The 21,394-nt window shown below is 39.0% G+C and overlaps 1 protein-coding gene across 1 annotated transcript in view; it reads left to right on the forward strand.

The window, feature by feature from the left end:
* LOC120856591 (cytosolic carboxypeptidase 6-like) overlaps positions 1 to 21,394 on the forward strand; it is a 670,594-nt gene that overhangs the window by 437,650 nt on the left and 211,550 nt on the right. The window contains exon 2 of the mRNA XM_040231945.1: positions 1,377 to 1,471. Coding sequence (XP_040087879.1) covers positions 1,434 to 1,471 — 38 coding nt within the window. The 5' untranslated portion in view covers positions 1,377 to 1,433. The remainder of the gene's footprint in view (positions 1 to 1,376; positions 1,472 to 21,394) is intronic.

The following is a 21,394-nucleotide window of genomic DNA, read 5'->3' on the forward strand; positions in this document are numbered from 1 at the left end:
AGGAAAACAAGTTTTAAAGGCTTCAAAAATTGCCCACTATATTTATATTTATTTTTGCCCTTATTTTGGAAAACAGACTTGATTGGTGTTATGAAATTGGAACCTTAGCAAATAACTTAGAGATCTTGGCTGTCTTAACTCTTTTATTCCTCGAGTTTAGATATCAGTTCTCCATCTGTTAATTGCACAGCTTAAGATAGGTTAATTAACATCACTGAACCTCAGTTTCCACATCTGTAAAATGGAGATGTTTATATTTTAATATAATTGTAAGATAATATTTAAAAAAATTAAGTGTATATAATTTCTGGCACTTGACATTAATACCTCACACGATAAATATTTATTCAGTGAATTAATACATGAATTTTGATGCTTCTGTTTTTCACTGCCTTTAGACAGAAAGGCCAGCCTATGGCAACCTCTTGGAAGTCTTTCATTTTCTCTAACTATTCAGGCTGCTCTTGCCCTGATCCTCATCCTTTTTCCTTTGGACTATTTCAGTGGTCATTTAATGTCTTTTAACTCCAATTCTCTTTTCTTTCCCCATCTGTCTTCCTCACTTGTGATAAAGTGGTTTATTAAAACAAAGACTTGATTTCTTTTAAGTCTACTAGACTTCTGGAAGGGTTTTAGTCATCTAAAACATTCCATGCCCCCATTGTAAAGGTGAGACCCAGGGAGGGAAGGAACTCATCTATGTATCTGTGCTCCTATAAAGTGATACTAAGATCAGGATTGAGCCCAGTAGTCCTGGCCCCTAGCAGAAGATAACAAAAAGGGAGAAAACATATATTCTGTAGTTGTAGTCAAAGGGATGTGAGCAGCTACAGAAGTTTTTAAATTCAATTTTTCACTAAGTTATTATCTTTAGTTTTGTTGAACTTCAAATGTACCACTGTTATTATAATGATATTATTCATTTCCCTGGAAATTCTAGGTGAGCCTAGAGAGAAGGCACAATTAATAAAACAACTAAAAACTTACATAGCATTCACTATGTACCAAGCAAAGTTCCAAGCACTGTACATTAAATCATTTCTCATCAGTAACCCTAGGTACCATTATCATCACAATTTTTCAGATGAGGAAACTGAGGCAAAGAAAGATTTAGTAGCTTGGCAAGGTCACAGACTGAGAGTGGTAGAGTGGGATTAAAACTAAGCCTTCCAGATTCCAGAGTCTGTGTTCTTGATTACTATGCTAAGCTAGCAGAAACACTGAATTTCTATGAATATCATTTATTCTCGCTATGGTTGGTAGCTAGTCCATATGGTTTCCCTTAACCCTGCTTTTTATTTCCAGTTCTAATTATCAGAAAGGGGCAACCTGAAGAGCATAGTCTTCTGATAAACTTTTCCCTCTTTCTTTCTCAGAGAGTCATTTTCAACATTGTTAACTTCAGCAAAACTAAAAGTCTTTATAGAGATGGGATGGCCCCTATGGTGAAATCTACCAGCAGACCCAAATGGTAAGTGACCCACAGACTGGATCTCCTTTTGATTGGCGAATATGACTCAGGGCTCCAATTTATCTGCTCTACTGGCCCTAAGAAGAGTTCAGTGAGTTTCTGCATGTTCATTGTCTGGGCTCTAGGCACTGCTCTTTGAGAGTGTTGGAAAAGAAAACATGGCTCTATGTTTGGAATTACTAGCATTCTCTTATGAGGAAATGTACAGTCTGTTATTTGATAAGGTAAACTTCCTGTCTTATTTGGATTTTATCATGACATCTTCGGAAGCATAAAGCTGACTCGGTTTTTGTTTTTTCTTTTCTAACCTGAGCAGAGATATTGTACATTAACCCAGGAGGATATTGGGGGCTACGGTTTTGCAGAGTTCCCTTGTTTTGCTTGTTTGTTGTGGTTTCTTTGTATAGATATGGTGTGAATATTTCTGGATGCTAAAGTTCGATTTGTCCCATTGCTATCGTGTAGCTGAGGAAAGTTGGATAGGATTACTTAATAATAGTAATGATGATGATGATGATGATAATGTTAATAATAACTACTGCCACTTACTGAGAAAATCTGTTCTTTGTCAGATGTTTTATATTTGATGTTACTATTCTCACAACAAGCAAGGGAGATTATTTTAAAGATCCGTATATTACAGATGAAGACATTGGGGCTAGGATAGGTTAAGTACTTTCTCATGACCATAAATACTAAGGGGAAGAGCCTGTGTTATTGTTATTATCCCCCACTGCCATTCAAACTGATTACTTTGTTCATCCATTTATTCATTCAACCTTGATTGAGCGCACCAAAATGAGAGTTTTTAAAGCCAGAAACCAAGTGTTATTCACCTACCACACAGTAGGTGTTAAGTGAATGCTTGTTGAGCTGAACTGAATTCATGATGAGAATTTACATGTAAAGTGCCTGGCACTTGCAAAGTACTCAATAAATGTCATCTGTTATTAATAGTATTTTGTAGAATACTCTACAAATGCAAGGAATTGTTAATATTATTCTAGCTTTGATCCCTGTTCAAATTTTAATGACTAGTGAGAAGATCATCTCCAAATGTCTATATTTATAGAAAGCTAGCTATTCATAAATATTGAATTGTGCTTTTATCTAGAAATGATACTTGGCAATTTTCTATAAATGCTGGGCTGAGAAACTCAGGTTTGTAAAAGTGTAGGTATTTGATGATGATAATCAAAACTGTTTATTAAAGGTAAAAATATCTTCCTGGGCCTTTGTTTTTTTTTACTTTACTAAGTAAAATTAACTATACTGCTGTTCCTCAGTTTCCTTTCAACATTGGGATCTGAACAGGAGGCAGACCTTTGCTGTGAGTTTCTGAATTCAGCCTGAGTGGATAATAACAAAACACTTCTTTCTGTTAATAGGCATACATGTAGATGTGTGCTTCAAATCTTGTCAACAAAACATATCACTGTTGTTCTGCTCACAGGGACCTTAAAATAACATTGTACTTCTTTTATGAGACTGTGTTGGGATCTTACATAGCGGTAACAAGAACCATTTGGTTTCCTCAAGTGTTCAGTTCTGGAGTCTTTATTGCTTTTGAAAACCCTTCTGCCTTAATTATTTCATTTTGTTTTGTTTCTCATGCACTATCATTTGGGTCCTCTCTTTTAGGGCTCTTGACAAGATTTTGAAATATTAATGACTCTATATTTATATTGTAATGTCTTAGAATTAAGTCAGCATTCTCATCCAGTGTTGGCAGGCTCTGAGCAGAACCTGCTATGTGGTCACTGTACTTCTCTAATGGTCTAAAGAGGTTTAAAGTTTGAGAACCAAGTTTGTTGTAGTTGAAGCCAATAAGGTACAAGGTACCAGAATAAGTCAATTCGTTGACATGTTTAATCTCTCAGAGAGTTTTTTACTTTTCTATTCCCAGACATTGAATGGGAAGCTTTTCATCTTTCACACTATCCTTTCTTCAAGCAAGATGTTTGGAGATTTATTTAGCTAATAGGACTTTATTGAACACCTTAATGTACCATGTGCTATAGATATAGATACTAGGAATATACTGTATGAATATGATAGAAAACAATCTGTTCCAAAAGAGAAATTTCACATTAGAATTTTATTAACTGATCTCTGTAGGCCATGATTATTACCCTTCTTTCTACTGCTTTGTTCTGAAGATCCTTTCTGTCCCTTTGGTGCTTTCTGCCTAGGACTTTCTTCTGCTCCTTGTGTTTATTACTGGTACCAGAACCTATTTTCCAGTAATCATCATCCTAAATGTTCCCAGAGTAACAAAAAGAAATGTGTGTGACTGTTTGGCTCTCAGATTATTAGATTTTACTGGTCCTATGGAGTTTGTAGCCCGCCAGGCACCTCTGTCCATGGGATTCTCCAGGCAAGAATACTTGAGTGGATTGTCATGCCCTCCTCCAGGGAATGTTCTTGACCCAAGGACTGAACCTGTATCTCCTGCTTAGCAGGCAGATTCTTTACCAATGAGCCACCTAGGAAGTCCCTATGGGCATTGTGCATGCTAACTCGCTAAAATCGTGTCCAACTCTTTGTGACCTTATAGACTGTAGTCCACCAGGCTTATTGTTTCATGAGATTCTCAAGGAAGAATACTGGGGTGGGTTGCCATGCCCTCCTCCAAGGGATCTTCCAGACCTAGGAGTTGAACCTGTCTCTTATGTCTCCAGCATTGGCAGGCAGATTCTTTACCACTAGCACCACCTGGGAAGCCCCTATGGGCTTTACCTAATTTAATATTATAAGCAGGCCTTGGAAATATCCTTACTTCATGACAAACATTAGAAACTCTAAATTTTCTGGATGAAATATATACCAAATTGGGAAAACAAACTTTCTTCACATTTTCAAGGTGAAATAAGCTTTCCTCTTCACCTGGCACAGGGGTCTGTAATTGATTCTAAGCAAAGATACCTTCAGGACTTAGCATGAATCTGCTAATCAATTAACTGTAGAAAGCAAATGAGCAAAAGAAGCAACTAAAAAGCCATTATGCAGATAAACATATGACCTCTCAAGGCCCTTGAGGACTTAAAAATCAGCATAACTAGCAGGAAAATGGAGAAGCTGAAAGATTTAGAAGTTTTCTGCCTATTTTAGTTCATTCTAATTCTGTTTACATATTGGACTTCTAAGGATTGTTGGTTGTTAGTGGAGGTGATAGAATTCCAGCTGAGCTATTTCAAATCCTAAAAAATGATGCTATGAAAGTGCTGCACTCAATATGCCAGCAAATATGGAAAACTCAGCAGTGGCCACAGGACTGGAAAAGGTCAGCTTTCATTTCAATCCCAAAGAAAGGCAATGCCAAAAAATGTTCAAACTACTGCACAATTGCACTCATCTCACACACTAGCATAGTAATGCTCACAATTCTCCAAGCTATGTGAATAGTATGTGAATTCAACAGTATGTGAACTGAGAACTTCCAGATGTTCAAGCTGGATTTAGAAAAGGCAGAGGAATGAGAGATCAAGTTTCCAATATCTGTAGGATCATTAAAAAATCAAGAGAGCTTTAGAAAAACATCTACTTCTGCTTCATTGACTATGCCAAAGGCTTTGACTGTGTATATCAGAACCAACTGTGGAAAATTTTTCAAGAGACAGGAACACAAGACTGGAAGCTGCTGGAAGCTGCTGGCTTACCTGGCTCCTGAGAAATCTGTATGCAGGTAAAGAAGCAAGAGTTAGAACCAGACATGGAACAACAGACTGGTTCCAAATTGGGAAAGGAGTATATCAAGGCTGTATATTGTCACTCTGCTTATTTTACTTATATGCAGAGTACATCATGCAAAATGCTGCTCTAGATGAAACAAGCTGGAATCAAGATTGCTGGAAGAAATAACAATAACCTCAGATATGCAGATGACGCCACCCTTATGGCAGAAACTGAATAGGAGCTAAAGAGCCTCTTGATGAAAGTGAAGGAGGAGAGTGAAAAAGCTGGCTTAAAACTCAACAGTCAAAAACCAAAGATCATGGCATCTGATCCCATCACTTCATGGCAAGTTGATAGGGAAACAGTGGAAGCAATGACAGTCTTTATTTTCTTGGGCTCCAAAATCGTGCAGATGGTGACTGCAGCCATGAAATTAAAAGACATTTGCTCCTTGGAAGAAAAGCTATGACCAATCTAGACAGTATATTAAAAAACAGAGACATCACTTTGCCAATAAAGGTCTGTCTAGTCAAAGCTATGTTTTTTTTTTTTTTTTCCAATAGTTGTGTATGATTGTGGAGTTGGACCTTAAAGAAAATTGAGTGCCAAAGAATTGATGCTTTTAAATTCTGGTGTTGGAGAAGACTCTTGAGAGACCCTTGGACTGCAAGAAGATCAAACCAGTCAATCCTAAAAGAGTTCAGTCCTGAATATTCATTGAAAGGACTGATGCTGAAGCTGAAGCTCCAATCCTTTGGCCACCTGCTACAAAAAACTGACTCACTGGAAAAAACTCTGATGCTGGAAAAGATTGAAGGCAGGAGGAGAATGGGATGACAGAAGATGAGATGTTTGGACAGCCTCATCGACTTGATGGACATGAGTTTGAGCAAGTTCCAAAAGTTGGTGATGCCAGGGAAGCCTGGCGTACTGCATTCCATGGGGTCACAAAGAGTTGGGCATGACTGACCAACTGATCTGACTGAATGACTGAGGACTCTATAGCATCACATTTTTTCAACCATAACTGATTAATATTTTTTACTATTGTCAAATGCTGAAATTTTTATGTGCTGGAAGCTGCTGGAAACCAGAATTACAAAACAGCCAATATCTGTATCTTCACCTATGAAGAAACTAAACATAAGATGTTTTCACAGCTTGTGACTGGTAACATTAGTCAGAGATCTCAGGACTCCATCTCTACTGTTTCTTGAATTCCCCATGCATGGGAAGGGTGGATGAGAGGGCACAGAGTCAGGGAGTAACATGAAGCTCTGTGGCCTTTGGTAAATCTGAAATAACTTCTCTGATTGACTTGTCCATTGTAGCATATTGAGGAAATTGGACTTAATCTTAGAGGTAGCTTTCATGTAAAACATTTTTATTGAACATCTAACTGTGCTAGGTACTGGGGTAATAAATATTAATATGACCTGTATTATATCTTTAAAATTTTGTTTTTAAGAGGTTTAAATGAAACATAAATAGGTACAATGTAAAAAGCATGGTACTTAAAACCATTAGGAAGGTATATAAAGGGTGCTGTGGATTAGAGATAAAGAAGAAAATGATGATATTAGGACTTGAAAAGAAAAGGAGATGCTTTGGGGGTGGGTGGTATTTTAGCTAGATCTTAAGGAAATGAGGCAAGAGCAAAAACTTAAGAAAATGGGATTTCAAATAGAAGATACAACCTGATGAGCCATGATACCTCTTTTATAAGCTTCAGTTTCCTCACTGTAAAAAATGCATAATAATATACTTATGAATATGGATAATAATATACTTATGAAATGAATATGAAATGGATGTCTAAATATTTTTTTTTAATCTCAAGGATCTTATTCAATAAATTTTCTGACTAGTTCTTTTCTTTTCCTCTCTCACCCAAAACTGACTGAATAATTGTTGTTCCTTCATTTCTTCCCTTTCACCTTCCTTCCTCTCTTCCTTCCGTTATTCTTTTCTCCCTTCCTTCAGCTTGTCAGTAGATGCTTGCTAAGCCGTCACAATGTATGGGATTATGTAAGGTGTTAGAATAAAACAAGAGAAATATGGTTACTGTTCTCACAGAGCTCATAGTCTAAAGGGCTAGACATTAAATATGTAATCTGGTAAATATGATAATCATTAAAACAAAGGGGAGATCAGCATGCTTGGACTACTCAGCATGCATTCAATCACTCAGTTTTATCAGACTCTTTGCAACCTCACAGACTGGCCTGTCCCCTATCCGTGTCGTTTTTGAGGCAAGAATACTGCAGTTGTTTGCCATTTCCTCTCCCAGTGACTCTTCCAGACCCAGGGATCAAAACCCTATCTATCTCCTGCCCTGGCAGGCAGATGCTTTACCACTGAGCCACCGGTGAAGCCGATTCGGCATGCTATACAGCATATAAGACTTAGTCTGCTTCAAGGATAAGAGACCTTATTCAGGAATATTATTTATTGTGATAGCTGAAAGATGAATAAAAGTTAGATCATAGAGGGCAGAGATATATGTGAAGTATATATCTCTGATAAACAAAGTTCAATATTATTGGAGCATGAAATTCTAAGAAGAAAGTGTGGGGAGTTATGTTGTTCAGTCACTCAGTCATGTCCGATTCTTTGCAACCTTATGCACTACAGCAGGCTGGTTTGCTCTATCCTCTACCATCTTCCAGTATTTGCTCAAATTTTTGTCCATTGAGCCAGTGATCCTATCTTAACCATCTCATACTCTGCTTCCTTCTTCTCCTTTTGCCTTCACTCTTTCCCAGGATCAAGGTTTTTTCAAATGAACTGACTCTTCACATCAGGTAGATAAAATATTGGAAATTTAGCCTCAGCCTCAGTCCTTCTAATGAGTATTCAGGGTTGATTTCCATTAGTATTGACTGGTTTGATATCCTTACTGTCCAAGGGACTCTCAAGAGTCTTCTCCAGCACTACAGTTTGAAAGCATCAATTCTTCAGCGTTCAGCCTTCTTTAGGGTCCAACTCTCATGTCTGTACATGACTACTGGAAAAACCATAGCTTTGAGTATATGGACATTTGCCTGCAAAGTGATATCTCTGCTTTTTAATATGTTGTCTAGGTTTGTCATAGCTTTTCTTCCAAGGAATAAGCATCAATTTCATGACTGTGGTCACCATCTGCAGTAACATTTTAGCCTGAGAAAATATCTGTCACTTTCCACTTTTCCCCTTCTATTTGCCTTGAAGCCAAAGGACAGGATGCCATGATCTTAGTTTTTGAATGTTGAGTTTTAAGCCAGCCTTTTCACTCTCCTCTTTGACTCTCATCAAGAGGCTCTTCAATCCCTCTTCACTTTTTGCTGTTTGAGTACAATCATCCTCATATCTGAGGTTGTTGATATTTCTCCCAGCTTGTGATTCATCCAGTCCTGCATCTCACATGATGTAGTCTGCTTTAAGTTAAATAAGCAGGGTGACAATATACAGCCTTGTTGAACTCCTTTCTCAATTTGGAACCAGTCCATTGTTCCTTGTCCAGTTCTAACTGTAGCTTCTTGAACCACATACAGGTTTCTCAGGAGATAGGTAATGTAGTTTGGTACTCCCATTTCCTTAAGAATTTTCCATGGTTTGTTGTTAACACATAGTCAAAGGCTTTAGCATAGTCAGTGAAGCAGAAGTAGATGTTTTTCAGGATTTCTCTTGCTTTGTCCATGATTCAACAAATGTTGGCAATTTTATCACTGGTTCCTCTGCCTCTTCAAAACCCAACTTGTACATCCAGATGTTCTCAGTTCACGTACTACTGAAGCCTAACTTGAAGGATTTGGAGCATAATCTTATGAGCATGTGAAATGAGCACAATTGTATGGTAGTTTGAATATTGTTTGGCATTGCCCTTCTATGGGATTGGGATGAAAACTGACCTTTTCCAATCTTGTAGCCATTGCATTCACTTATGGAACAAACATAGAATGACTCTGAAAGGTGAGGTAATGAGGGAAGAATGACTAGGTGTCTCAGAGCTTGGGATATGATATAGTGGTGAGAATCCTGGGTCTTATTGTTGCCTCATAAATGGGAGAATGGTTGCTTAAGAAGCCAGCAATCTGGAAATACCAATGGGCACATGCAAAAAACAATCCTTCCCAAAAGTCTGTTTGGGCTAAACAAAGCACAAGAAAAAGGCAGCCCAGTAAGACAGAAACATTGAGACAATAATTACTTACTCTAATCAAATACTGTGGGGAAAAAAAAAAAAAAACAACCTGTAGCCTCACTTTCTCCCTTACCAACGAATGTCAAGCAGGAAGCCTAAGCTTCCATTTTTGCTTCAAACCCCCATCCAGGTGGTGTCAGAGAAAAGTAGGGAACTGAGACTTTCATTCCAGCTGGTCAGTAATGAACTCTTCTCTCCTCTCTATGATGTCAGACTCCTTGAAGAATCTGGATTTCCATTACCCATTTAAGGATGGGATCAATAGCAGAGTGTAGGGAAACAGAAAAAAGAATAAATAAATGTTAGGATGGGACAATAGAAGTTACCCCTTTGAACAACAGAGAAAAAAAAATAGATCAATAAAAACGAACAGAGCCTTGGAGACTGATGAGACAATAAATTTAGCATTTATTTCATTAGTTTCAGAAGGAAAGGAGAGAGTGGGACTGAAAAAAGTACTTTAAATGGTGGAAATCTTCTCAGATTTGAAAATATGATGTAGACCTATAGATTTGAGGGACTGAGTAACCAGAAAAACTCCAAAAAGGAAAAACTGAGGAAGATCTTTGCCAAGAAGTATCATAATTAAACTTCTGCAAACTAAAGACAAAAGAATCTTGAAAGTACTAAGAAGAGCTAAGCCAAAGGGAAGTGGTACAATGTTTCTCAAATGCAGCGAGAAAGTAGTTGTCAACCCAGACTTCCATATCTAACAAAAATATCTTTCAAGCATGAAGGGAAAATTAAGACATTTGTGATGAAAGCAAAAACTAAGAATATTTTTCACTAGCAGACCTACTCTTACGCAAAGTTCTCAAAACAGAAAAGATGATAAAGGATTCTTGTAATATCAGAAAGAGTGAAAAAGACCTCTGGGACAATATTAAGCACACCAACATTCAAATTATAGGAGTCCCAGACAAAGAAGAAAAAGAGAAGGGGCCTGAGAAAATATTGGAAGAGGTTATAGTAAAAAACTTACCTATTATAGGAAAGGAAATAGTCACCCAAGTCCAGGAGGCCAAGAGATTACCATACAAGATAAATCCAAGGTGGAACACACTGAGACACATATCAGTCAAACTAACAAAAACTAAATACAAAGAAAAAATATTAAAAGCAACAAGGCAAAAGCAACAAATAACACAGAAGGAAATCCTTAAAAGTTTATCAGCTGATTTTCAACAGAAACTCTGCAGGCCAGAAGGGAGTGGCAGGATATATTTAAAATGATGACAAGGAAAAACCTGCAACCAAGAATATTCTACCCATCAAGGCTCTCATTCAGATTTGACAGAAAGATCACAAGCTTTGCAAACAAGCAAAAGCTAAGAGAATTCAGCATCACAAAACTAGCTTTACAACAAATGCTGAAGGAGATTTTCTAGGTGGAAAAGAAAAGACCACAACTAGAAACAAGAATATTATGAACTGAAAAGCTCATCAGTAAAGGCAAACATAGAGTAAATGTAGGAAATCATCCACATGCTAATATGATATCAAAACCAGAAAACGTGAGAAGAGGAGAGTATAAATGCAAGGTATTACAAATGCATTTTAAATGAAGAGATCAACAACTTAAATCAGTCTTGTATACATAGAGACTGCTGTATCAACACTTCATGGCAACCAAAAACCAAAAATCTACAATAGATATACATACAAAAAAGTAAGTACAATCTAAACACAACACTAAAGATCATCTTCAGACCACAAAAGAAGAGAACAAAAGAGGAAGGGGAGAAAAAGACCTACAAAAACAAACCAAAAACAATAAAATGACAATAAGAACATATATATCAGTAATTACCTTAAATGTAAATGGATTAAATACTCCAACCAAAAGACATAGACTGACTGAATGGATACAGAAGCAAAATCCATATATGTGATGTCCATAAGAGACCTGCTTCATATCTAGAGACTCATATGGACTGAATGCGAGGAATGGAAAAAGGTGTTCCATGCAAATAAAATCAAAAGTGAGCCAAGGAGCAATACTCATCAGATAAAACAGACTTTAAAATATGTTCCATCTCTGGATCTTCTAATTATTGGAATGAATCACGAGTAAGTTATATAATCTCTCTGTTCTTTTTTCTCCCATCAGTTCAGTTCAGTCGCTCAGTCGTGTCTGACTCTGTGACCCCACGAATCGCACCACGCCAGGCCTCCCTGTCCATCACCAACTCCCGGAGTTCACTCAAACTCACGTCCATCCAGTCGGTGATGCCATCCAGCCATCTCATCCTCTGTCGTCCCCTTCTCCTCTTGCCTCCAATCCCTCCCCGCATCAGAGTCTTTTCCAATAAGTCAACTCTGCATGAGGTGGCCAAAGTACTGGAGTTTCAGCTTTGCATCATTCCTTCTAAAGAACACTGATCTCCCCCAGAATGGACTGATTGGATCTCCTTGCAGTCCAAGGGACTCTCAAGAGTCTTCTCCAACACCACAGTTCAAAAGCATCAATTCTTCGGCAGGACCCAGCAAATTTGTCCACACTGGATGATCTTCACACTGTGCTGCCTGGAGAGTTCTTGCCCAGGCAAGTGTGGTACTCAGACAAGGTGTGAACCATTCTCTCTTGTTTCCACCAGAGATGATATGCTCTTGTTCTCTTCCCTTATGAGTGATCTGAGTTGAATTTTGTTTATGAGAGATACACTGACATTCCTCCCCTCTTTATATAGAAGGTTATCCACAGCCTTTCAGATTGGAGAATAGAAACCAGAAGAAGATAGATGAGTTGCCCAAAATGGTACAATAAGTAAATGCCAACAGAGCCTGGAGCCCACATGGGACTGACTTATAGGCCTATCACTTTCTTCGCTGCTGCCACATTGTCTTCAAATAAAGCTTGAGAATTTTGAGCTTTGTAACAACTTCTACCAACTTCTAACCATTTAGTTTTATACGGTGTATCCTACCAATAGGAGCTATCCAACAATGGAGGGCTGTCAGCATATGAAGAGTTCTGGAGCTGCTTCAGTTAAAGGAGAATGGCACCCTGTCAGGGATACATGGAGAGGGAGGGTGGACCCTATCAGTATGTGTTCCCAATTAAATTATAGGGAAAGCTGGCCAAGTGTTATAGTTACTGGTATTGTTTTAACCTCAATACTCAAATGGTAAGAAGCATAGAAAGGAAGAGGAAAAGAAAAAATCCATGCTACAATCCTGGGCATGGGACAATGAGCCAAACTGGGAAATGAGTGAGAGGTAATGAGAATTTGCTGATCAATGAACCAGAAGGTGGTGCCTTCCAAAATCCCCTCAAAGTCATATTATGGACTAAATTACTAGCATTCTAGGCTCTTTGTATGGAATTCAAGATTAATGCACATCATTCTATCATAAACAACTTTCATACATTGTGCTAGTTTCTTTGATTCTCTCAGAACTTTGGAAAGGGCATCTATTACTTTCTCAGTTTTACAAATGAGGCTACTGAGGCTCAGGGTCATTAAGTAACTTGCTCTAATAGTTTAGTAATGCTAGTAAGTGGCAGAGCTGGGATATGAATACAGAGTCACTAATTTAAATCTTAACCCATTTTCCCTATTCTAATTTAGTAATAGTTAAGAGCTTAGTTATGACTGGAAGAGATCTGAATTTAAACCTGACTCTGTCGTGTCTGTCATGAGGAGGATATGTGACTTGCTCGTACAGCAAGTTAGGGCAGTACAAAGTCTGGCATCCATGTAAGAGTGACTGGCAGGCCCATAACTATCCTCCATGTACCCCACTGCCTCCCTTTGCTTTTACTCCAAGAAAAGGGACTGAAATATGATAGCTTGGTGTAGGGGAAAAAAACCACTGGCTTTCTAGTCAAACAGTTGAAACTGAACTGTTGCCTTTGGGCAAAATCAGTGATGGTTACCATTAATTAACTTCAAACAATACAGACAGTGTGCAATGTGTAGTGTGAATGATCTCTTTCATATCAGACAGACCAGGACTTGAGGGAGAAGACTGTGTTTGTGATATGCCGTATCAATGTCCTAGAAGGAAGTTTTAATGATTACCTAGCAAAAAACCTTCATTTTGCACATGATAAAACTAAGGGCCAGAGATTTGAACCCAGTACTTCTAACACTTTGCACACAATATGAAACAGTCTCATAGCACTTTATTGTTATAAAATGATTTTGCATCCTGATATTGATAGCTTACAGTGAATGGTGTTGGATTCTTGATCTCCTAAGAAGATTTAGCTTTGGGACCAGTGACCAGTCTTGATCACTCAAAAGCTTTGTGTCTCAGAGTTTTATTAAAGTATGAAAACGGACATAGAAAGCTTCTGACATAGACATCAGAAGGGGGATGGAGAGTGCTTCCCTCACTAGTGTTAGCAAGGGAGTTATATACTTTAATTAGTTATTATAATAAATCAAAAGAATGTCTCAAGGTTGTAAAGACCTTACTAGACCCATTCCCATAATTTACATTTTAAGATAACAGGATTAGCCAGAAAGTTTTCAGGAAGGAGAAACTGTCCTCAAGCAGGATACATTGTTGTTATATAATCCTTAGTAGAGTTTAAACTGAGTTTTTGTTGTGTAATCATCAGTTGCAGGCTTAAAGAAAAAAAGTTTTATGTGACTAAGACTAAGGTATGTAGTGGGGGGAAGCCATTTGTTCTTTCCTGGGGACCTCAGACTTCTTATCAACCTGCCTAGGAATTAACTCTCTCAGTATCAGCACAATAGCTCCAGGAGATAGGAAAGCCAGAGGTTATCACCTCCAGGTGAGGAAACCCAGGCTCAGAAAAGGTTGTCATAACTACTCAGGGGCATAGTGCAAAGACTCTGACTCAGATCTACGTGACCCTTAGCCATGCTGCTTCCATTACCCACTCCTAACTGGCAAGGTGACCAATCCACTGGTTTGCCTAGAAGTATGGAGTTTCTTGTGCTGTAGGAGTTTAGACTTCAGCTTTAAATTGAAGATTTCTTGGGAAAACTAAGACAAATTGGTCACCTAACTCCTAAATGAAGAGGCAGAAATGAAGAACCAGGGAGTTAACTCTAAAGGCAGAACAGAAGAAAGACCCTGTGTTAATATTAGGAAGATAAAAACCAAAGGTCATAAAAAAATATTGGCATAATCTGCTAATATTCTAATTAGTTTTATCATTAATGCCAGTGTTATTACCAATTACCATTGAAAATTTTCATATAAAATAATAGTACCAAGAGCTGTTTGCATTTAGGTTAAGTTTCAAAGTGCTCCCTTCCACTGTCAGTTAAGGATCACTAAGAAAACCTGAACATTTCCATGGAAACTTGCAATGGCATTGTATTAAAATGTCCATGTAGTTTACTATTTTAAGAACTGAAAAATAAAGAAGAAAGAGATCTAAAAACCCAAATCATAGGCCTGGCAATACTTTCTGAGATTTAAACAACCAAAACAGATCCATATTATAGAAAAATCTTTAAGAAGGTGTTCATTTTAGAGTAGTTGATAATGTCAGAAACTCAAACCAACCTAAATGTCCAAAACTAGGAAAATTATTAAGTAATTATAATGTGTCAACTTGAAGCAGTATTATATAGGCATTAAAAATAGTTTCCAGTAGCTAATAATAACATGGGAAAATGCTGATCTTATATAAAGTAAAAAGTAGGATATAATACTATATATAATTGTGATGGTAGTATGAAATGTATGTATGTATATATATATTTGTACCTGTCCATGGAATTCACCAGGCAAGAATACTGGAGTGGGTAGCCATTCTTTTTTCCAAAAGATCTTCCCAGTCCAGGGACTGAAACTGGGTCTCCTGCATTACAGGTAGATTCTTTCCCATCTGAGGCACCAGCGAAGCCTATATATTAAATACACACATAATACTGTTAACTGGTGTCTTTAGATGGTAGGATTATGGTAGATTTTTATTTCTTCAGAGTTTTTTGTATTTTTAGATGTTCTACAACTTTATATTTGTGAAAAATCAAAGTTAATATTTATTAAAAATAAAATAATAGCTTTTTAGATGATGTTTAAAATTTACTTACGTTTGGGGTGAATCATATCACTTTCACAGGACCAAGTTTCCTCATTTATTAAAATGAATATAACGTACCCTCTCCTTCTGACCTCCCAGAATACTATTGAGATTGGTAAAGGCACTGGAGGTGAGAGAGTAAGAGGTGTTTGGAAATACAGGCTATGACCAAGAGTGAAACTCTTATTAAAAGATCAGACAGATGGATTTATAACCTTACCAGTAACCTGTGACAGTTGTGTACTAGAGCTTGCCCATCCACTTGCAGAAGCTCATTATTAAGTTTTCAGCAATTTTGTTAACTGCTTTTAAAACCATTGGTAGTTTTAGTTTGAAATTGTCACATATTTATACCATGAAAACTGGAAAAAAGCTACAAATCATGCCTTTACATGGCCTTTAAGCCAGAAATTCGGGTAAATAGCTTTTAAATTAAATTCTGAAGGAACTCATGGAGGAAATGTCTGTTGGTAAAACTGACCAACAACGCTCCAGACTACATTCACCACTCTCTGGTCCTGAGGTGTCTGTTTGTCAGGACTCATGATGCAGGCCTCAAGGAAATGAACCACCAGAGGATGATAACCCTATAGGAGAGAAGGCAGAGGATGCTGTGAAATCATGCTTTGGGCAGCTAGAGCTCACATCTACTATAGCTGGAGGGTTAGTGCTACATCTCAGAGTGACCCAAGACCTCTTGAGAGGCTGAAGAAATGAATGAAAATGCAGATTCTTATATATTCACAGGATTGTGTTTCATTGAGACTTCCAAAAGGAAACAGATGGCACACCCAAGTTAGGATAATTTGTGGAAGATTTACCATTATATTAAAAGTAGGTGGGGTAGAACCACAAAGGAGAGTGCAAAAGCTTGGGGCTGGAAGGATCAGAATTGTCACAACAGGAAGGGGTTATTGTAACCTAGAAAGGGAGAGTTGTATAGAGTATGCTGCTTTGAAAGTAGTAGTGACCTTCTATCAAGAGAAAAGCCAGCCTTAGATGACTTTACAGGAAGAGATCCAGAGAAATAAATACCTCTGCCACCTTCCTGACTCTAGATGTCCCCACAGGAGGACCTAAACAGAAGCCAGAAGCTCAGAATGCGGTTGATATAATCCATAGAGGTCAGCCATCTCAGGCAGAGACAAGGGTAGAGAAGGATGAAGAGTGTTACAGAGGGGCAAATAGAATATATTCAGCAGTTTAGATTCAGTTTTTAGCTGACACTAGCCTTGTTTTCTTATGAAAAAGGTGTGTAATAATATCCTATGTTTCAGGATGGTTTTGAAGATTTAATAGAATATATGTGAATCACTTTACTGGAAGCACCTGATGTACAGTAATGGGTCCAGAAATAGTGGCAATTATTATTGTACTATATTACCTTATATCATTGAACTTAATTCTATTATCAATAAAATAGATAAAATACTGTGCATGTGAGAAATGTGTGCTCAGTCATGTCTGACTCTTTGCGACCCAATGGACTGTAGCCCATCAGGCTCCTCTGTCCATGGAATCTTCCAGGCAAGAATACTGGAGTGGGTTGCCATTTCCTAATCCAGGAGATTTTCCTGTCCCAGGGATCAAACCTGTGCTACTTGCTGCCTAAAGGTTATTGTAATTATAAACATTAACCTTTGGATATATAAAATCATTCTGTAAGATATGATGCATTAAAAATATATTAAATAAAAGATTGGCCCTATACTCTTTATCAGAACTGAAAACTCAGCTTTCTCTTTCTAGATCCATTGAATTGGAAGCTTCCTGACGTTAGTCTTTGTTTACTGCTGTACCTTCTGTACCTAGACAGTACTTAACAGACAGTAGATGCTCAGTAGATAATTGTTGATTTAATTTAAAACTCTTTCTAAAACTCTTTCTGGTCTTTCGCATTGACCAGATACTCGGAGAATGCTCCTTGGTGCTGACACTTCCTTGCAGCTGGGACTTTCTTGTTCTCTCAGTAGTTAGCTTCTGTCTTGTACAGAAATCTAGGCTCTTCAATCTAGACTCTCTCTGGCCTGTCTATGTCCCTATTCCAGTCATCTGGCATGAGTCAATGTATTTAATAAGATGGTTGGATGGCATCACAGACTCAATGGACATGGGTTTGGGTGGACTCCGGGAGTTGGTGATGGACAGAGAGGCCTGGTGTGCTGTGGTTCATGGGGTCACAAAGAGTCAGACACGACTGAGCAACTGAACTGAACTGAACAACCATATCATCCTGGGAACTCCAGCAGCCACGTTGTACTTGCCATGTACTCCAAAGGTATATAGCCCACCCTCTTACACACTGTATTTGTTCTTTCTACCAAGAATGTCTCATCCCGTTCTCTACTTGCGGAAATCCAATACCCTAGGGTTCTTTCTTAATACTCAAGACTTTTACTGAGGCAAATACTCTTCTTATGCTTGGAATACACTTCTTTTTCCCCTTCCTTCTCCTTTTCCTGGTTAACTTCCATATTTGCATCAGACCTCAAATTAGATGCTGTTTCTTTGGGGAAAGCATCATCACTAGAATCACTAAGATAAGATCAAGCACTCATGTATTCCTCCTATCATATACTATGTCCTATATTCCTACAAAGTTAATTTCCTTCCCCTATAAAATTGTAAGCTTCTTAAAGGCATAATAAGTTTTTGTCATGACACAGTGTCTGTATATATTAGGGTAAAGTTATGACCAACCTAGACAGCATATTGAAAAGCAGAGACATTACTTTGTCAACAAAGGTCCGTCTAGTCAAGGCTATGCTTTTTCCAGTAGTCATGTATGGATGTGAGAGTTGGACTATAAAGAAAACTGAGCACTGAGAAAATGATGCTTTTGAACTGTGGTGTTGGAGAAGACTCTTGAGAGTCCCTTGGACTGCAAGGTGATCCAACCAGTCCATCCTAAAGGAGATCAGTCCTGGGTGTTCATTGGTAGGACTGATGTTGAAGCTGAAACTCCAATACTTTGGCCACCTCATGTGAAGAGCTGACTCATTTGAAAAGACTCTGATGCTGGGAAAGATTGAGAGCAGAAGGAGAAGGGTACAGCAGAGGATGAGATGGTTGGATGGCATCACCGGCTCAATGGACATGGTTTTGGGTGGACTCTGGGAGTTGGTGATGGACAGGGAGGCCTGGAGTGCTGCGGTTCATGGGGTTGCAAAGAGTCAGACACGACTGAGCGACTGAACTGAATTATTGTGTTAGATTGAAATGTCTAATGGATCAAAGCAAATGGACAGGGCATCTCTTAAGTATATAGCCATTCAGAGACTCAGGGTGACTGTTTTCTTGAATAAATAGTTTCAGGGTTACCTGGGTATCACCTCCATTCCAACTAGCTAGATGGGAAAAGAGGTAGGAAGATCCCATGTGGGAGCTTTTCATTAGCAGTCCGGAAAGTAGCTCATAACACTTTTGGTCCAATTCCATAGGCTAAAGTGCAGTTTAAGGCCATATCTAACTATAAAGAAAGTTGTGAAATGATGTCTGGCTGTGTGTGCAGGAAAGAGCAGAAAGCAAGGATTTTCCACAATAGCTGGAAGCGTTGGATCCACTTACACATTCAATTCAGTTCAGTTGCTCATTCGTGTCTGATTCCTTGCGACCCCATGAATTGCAGCATGCCAGGCCTCCCTGTACATCACCAACTCCCAGAGTTCACCCAAACTCTTGTCCATCGAGTCGGTGATGACATCGAGCCATCTCATCCTCTGTCGTCTCCTTCTCCTTCTGCCCTCAATCTTTCCCAGCATCAGGGTGTTTTCAAATGAGTCAGCTCTTTGCATGAGGTGGCCAAAGTATTGGAGTTTCAGCTTTAGCATCAGTCCTTCCAATGAACACCCAGGACTGATCTCCCTTAGAATGGACTGGTGGATCTCCTTGCAATCCAAGGGACTCTCAAGAGTCTTCTCCAACACCACAGTTCAAAAGCATCAATTCTTTGGCACTCAGCTTTCTTCACAGTCCAACTTTCTCATTCATACAGGACCATTGGAAAAACCATAGCCTTGACTAGATGGACCTTTGTTGACAAAGTAATGTCTCTGCTTTTCAATATGCTGTCTAGGTTGGTCATAAGTTTCCTTCCAAGGAGTAAGTGTCTTTTAATTTCATGGCTGCAATCACCATCTGCAGTGATTTTGGAGCTCAAAAAATACAGTCTAACACTGTTTCCACTGTTTCCCCATCTATTTGCCACCAAATGATGGAACCAGATGCCATGATCTTCATTTTCTGAATATTGAGCTTTAATCCAACTTTTTCACTCTCCTCTTTCACTTTCATCAAGAGGCTTTTGAGTTCCTCTTCACTTTCTGCCAAAAGGGTGGTGTCATCTGCATATCTGAGGTTATTGATATTTCTCCCAGCAATCTTGATTCCAGCCTGTGCTTTTTCCAGCCCAGGGTTTCTCATGATGTACTCTGCATATAAGTTAAATAAGCAGGATGACAATATACAACCTTGACATACTCCTTTTCCTATTTGGAACCAGTTTGTTGTTCCATGTCTAGTTCTAACTGTTGCTTCCTGACCTGCATACAGATTTCTCAAGAGGCAGGTCAGGCAGTCTGGTATTCCCATCTCTTTCAGAATTTTCCACAGTTTATTGTGTGTGACCTCACTTTCACTTTTCACTTTCATGCACTGGAGAAGGAATTGGCAACCCACTCCAGTGTTCTTGCCTGGAGAATGCCAGGGATGGGGGAGCCTGGCGGGCTGCCATCTATTGGGTCGCACAGAGTCGGACATGACTGAAGTGACTTAGCAGTAGCAGCATGCAAATAACTTGAGAGTGAAAGTGTTACTCACTCAGTTTTGTCCCACTCTTTGCAACCCTGTGGACTGTAGCCCGCCAGTCTCCTCTGTCCACGGAATTCTTTAGGCAAGAATATTAAGGTGGGTAGCCATTTCTTTCTCCAGTGGATCCTGACCCAGTGATCAAACCCTGGTCTCCAACTCTGCAGGCAGATTCTTTACCACCTGAGCCACCAGAGAAGCCTTACCAAAAATTGCAAATTCCTTGAGAACAACATGTGGCATGTGAAGCAATGAGGTCTAGTGGGAAAATACTGGCTTAGGAATCATACAGCTTCAATTTAAGTCCCAGTTCTGCCAGATATTGCATGTATGATCTGGGGTAATTTCCTTGGCCCTCTGAGCCTTCATAGTTGTTAGGTATTCAGTTCAGTTTGGTTGAAGTTCAGTCGCTCAGTCGTGTCTGACTCTGCGACCCCATGAACCGCAGCACGCCAGGCCTCCCTGTCCATCAACAACTCCCGGTGTCCTTCACCCAAACCCATGTCTGTCGAGTCGGTGATGCCATCCAACCATCTCATCCTCTGCTGTCCCCTTCTCCTCCTGCCCTCAATATTTCCCAGCATCAGGGTCTTTTTAAATGAGTCAGCTTTTCTCATCAGGTGGCCAAAGTATTGGAGTTTCAGCTTCAACATCAGTCCTTCCAATGAACATCCAGGACTGATCTCCTTTAGGATGGACTGGTTGGATCACCTTGCAGTCCAAGGGACTCTCAGGAGTCTTGTCCAACACAACCATTCAGAAGCATCAATTCTTCGGTGCTCAGCCTTCTTTACAGTCCAACTCTCACATCCATACCTGACCACTGGAGAAACCATAGCCTTGACTAGACGGACATTTGTTGGCAAAGTAATGTCTCTGCTTTTCAATATGCTGTCTAGGTTGGTCATAACTTTCCTTCCAAGGAGCAGGCGTCTATTAATTTCATGGCTGCAGTCACCATCTGCAGTGATTTTGGAGTCCAAAACAATAAAGTCTGACACTGTTTCCACTGTTTCCCCATCTATTTCCCATGAAGTGATGGAATCGGATGCCATCATCTTCATTTTCTGAATATTGAGCTTTAAGCCAACTTTTTCACTCTCCTCTTTTACTTTCATCAAGAGGCTTTTTAGTTCTTCTTCACTTTCTGCTGTAAGGGTCATATCATCTGCATATCTGAGGTTATTGATGTTTCTCCCGGCAATTTTGATTCTAGCTTGTGCTTCTTCCAGCCCAGCGTTTCTCA

The sequence above is a fragment of the Oryx dammah genome, unplaced genomic scaffold, assembly GCF_014754425.2.
Source record: "Oryx dammah isolate SB20612 unplaced genomic scaffold, SCBI_Odam_1.1 HiC_scaffold_28, whole genome shotgun sequence".
In the NCBI taxonomy this organism is placed as follows: domain Eukaryota; kingdom Metazoa; phylum Chordata; class Mammalia; order Artiodactyla; family Bovidae; genus Oryx; species Oryx dammah.